This window comes from Pinus tabuliformis, chromosome 6 (assembly GCF_031772625.1).
Source record: "Pinus tabuliformis cultivar Carrire ecotype Pingquan chromosome 6, CPIR1, whole genome shotgun sequence".
NCBI classification, from domain to species: Eukaryota; Viridiplantae; Streptophyta; class Pinopsida; order Pinales; family Pinaceae; genus Pinus; species Pinus tabuliformis.
In genome coordinates this window covers 418,979,928-418,981,549 of record NC_142292.1, presented here as the reverse complement: position 1 = coordinate 418,981,549, position 1,622 = coordinate 418,979,928, and the positions used below count along the sequence as shown (strand labels likewise).

The following is a 1,622-nucleotide window of genomic DNA, read 5'->3' as shown; positions in this document are numbered from 1 at the left end:
TTGTTTCCATCTCCAAAGCAAAACATGAAGAAGATTGGTTGAAGGCACATCGTTGCAGAGGTGTATTTATCATTCCTATCTCTGAAGCATAACTCGTAGAGGCCTGGTTAGAGGCACATCGCTGCTCAGGCATATTTATCATTTCCACCATCAAAGCATAAATTGAGGAAGATGGGTTAGAGGCACATCGTTGTTGAGGTGTGTCGATGGGTAATGGAAACGGAGGAGCTGGAGGAATTGGAATGTCATCTCCTCCTTCCAGCATTTGTATGACTTTGCTTATCGTGGGACGGCTTGAAGCATTGAACTGGAGGCACCATAGTCCAACTAAACTTAACGTTTTTGCAATCAATTGGTCCTCCTCTGACATGTCTTATTTTCTGAGATCTCCAAATTTTCCCTTCTGCACTTGCTGAAAAGCCCAATCTGCATAGAAAAATTTGCTTAGTCTACTGTTTTGGTCATCCTTCTTCCCACCATCTCCATAACCAACATCCCATAGCTATAAACATCAGATCTGTCAGTGACAGGTCCATGTTCTGTTGACCACATCTCTGGAGCAGAGTAACCAAGTGTTCCTCTTTTAGCTACGGAAATGTGACTTTCCCCTCGCTCTGAAATTTTGGCTAGACCAAAATCTGTAACTTTGGGTAAAAAATTTACATCAAGCAGAACATTAGCAGGTTTTATATCACAATGTAAGATGCGATTGCTGCACTCATCATGTAAATATGCAATCCCGCGAGTTGTGCCAACTGCAATTGAATGCGTTGTTTTCCAATCCAACTCATGTTGATGGTCCCCATGAATATAATTGTCCAGGGAATCATTGACCATGTATTCATATACCAAAGCCCTTTTGGATGCTTGAGAACAATAACCCAAGAGGCGCACCAGGTTAACGTGATAGGTCCTCCCAACTGTAGCCACTTCTGCAATGAATTGTTGTTCACTTTGTTTCGATTTATCTAAAATCTTGACAGCTATCAGGCATCCACTAGGAAGCTTGCCTTTGTAAACTGTTCTGAAACCCCCTTTGCCAACTTTGTCTGCCAAATTGTTGGTGTAAGCTATAATCTGAGCATAAGAGTATCTAGTCGGCATATGTGAAGAATAATAATGTAAGAAATTCTCCACTGACGGAGGTCTAGAGTCAACGGGTTCCATAAATGCTAAAATACTCTGCTCCTGCTCACTTGTGGTCCTCATACAACAACAACTTCTCCGACGGACCGCTATGCAAGAAATGACTACTATGCTAAGACAGCAAGGAGTATAAAGAATAACTCTAAAATAAAGTTGAACAACTTCATTAGAGCATGGAATATAACAAATAAGCAAAAATAACGAAAATGAATCAATTTTCAAGATAAATAGTTTACCTGCCATTGCTTCTAGGGGTACCCTTGTGTCCAGCAACAACGGCCCTTAAAGGAAAAAAAAAACAGAAAGAGTGGAGTGAGAGAACGTAACGTATATAGAGACAAGGCAAAACAATATGACCAAGAAAAAGAGTGTTGGAGATCCTTACCAGAGCAATTCCAGTTGTGAACATCATCATGACTACAAATACAGTACCAGAATAATCATAAGCAGAAGCAGAACCCTAACATCTTCCTCTG

General features: G+C 40.7%; 1 protein-coding gene across 1 annotated transcript; it reads right to left on the bottom strand.

Annotated features, from left to right (window-relative positions):
- Window positions 1–444: 444 nt before the first annotated feature.
- On the bottom strand, window positions 445–1,104 carry LOC149259087 (LEAF RUST 10 DISEASE-RESISTANCE LOCUS RECEPTOR-LIKE PROTEIN KINASE-like 2.5). The gene has a single exon (XM_089451719.1). The coding sequence runs from the start codon at window positions 1,102–1,104 to the stop codon at window positions 445–447; it is 660 nt and encodes a 219-aa protein (XP_089307845.1).
- Between the last annotated feature and the right edge of the window lie 518 nt (window positions 1,105–1,622).

Bases quoted from the DNA above. Each gene is read 5' to 3' on its own strand.
- LOC149259087 (XM_089451719.1), bottom strand. From the start codon at position 1,104: ATGCCGACTAGATACTCTTATGCTCAGATTATAGCTTACACCAACAAT.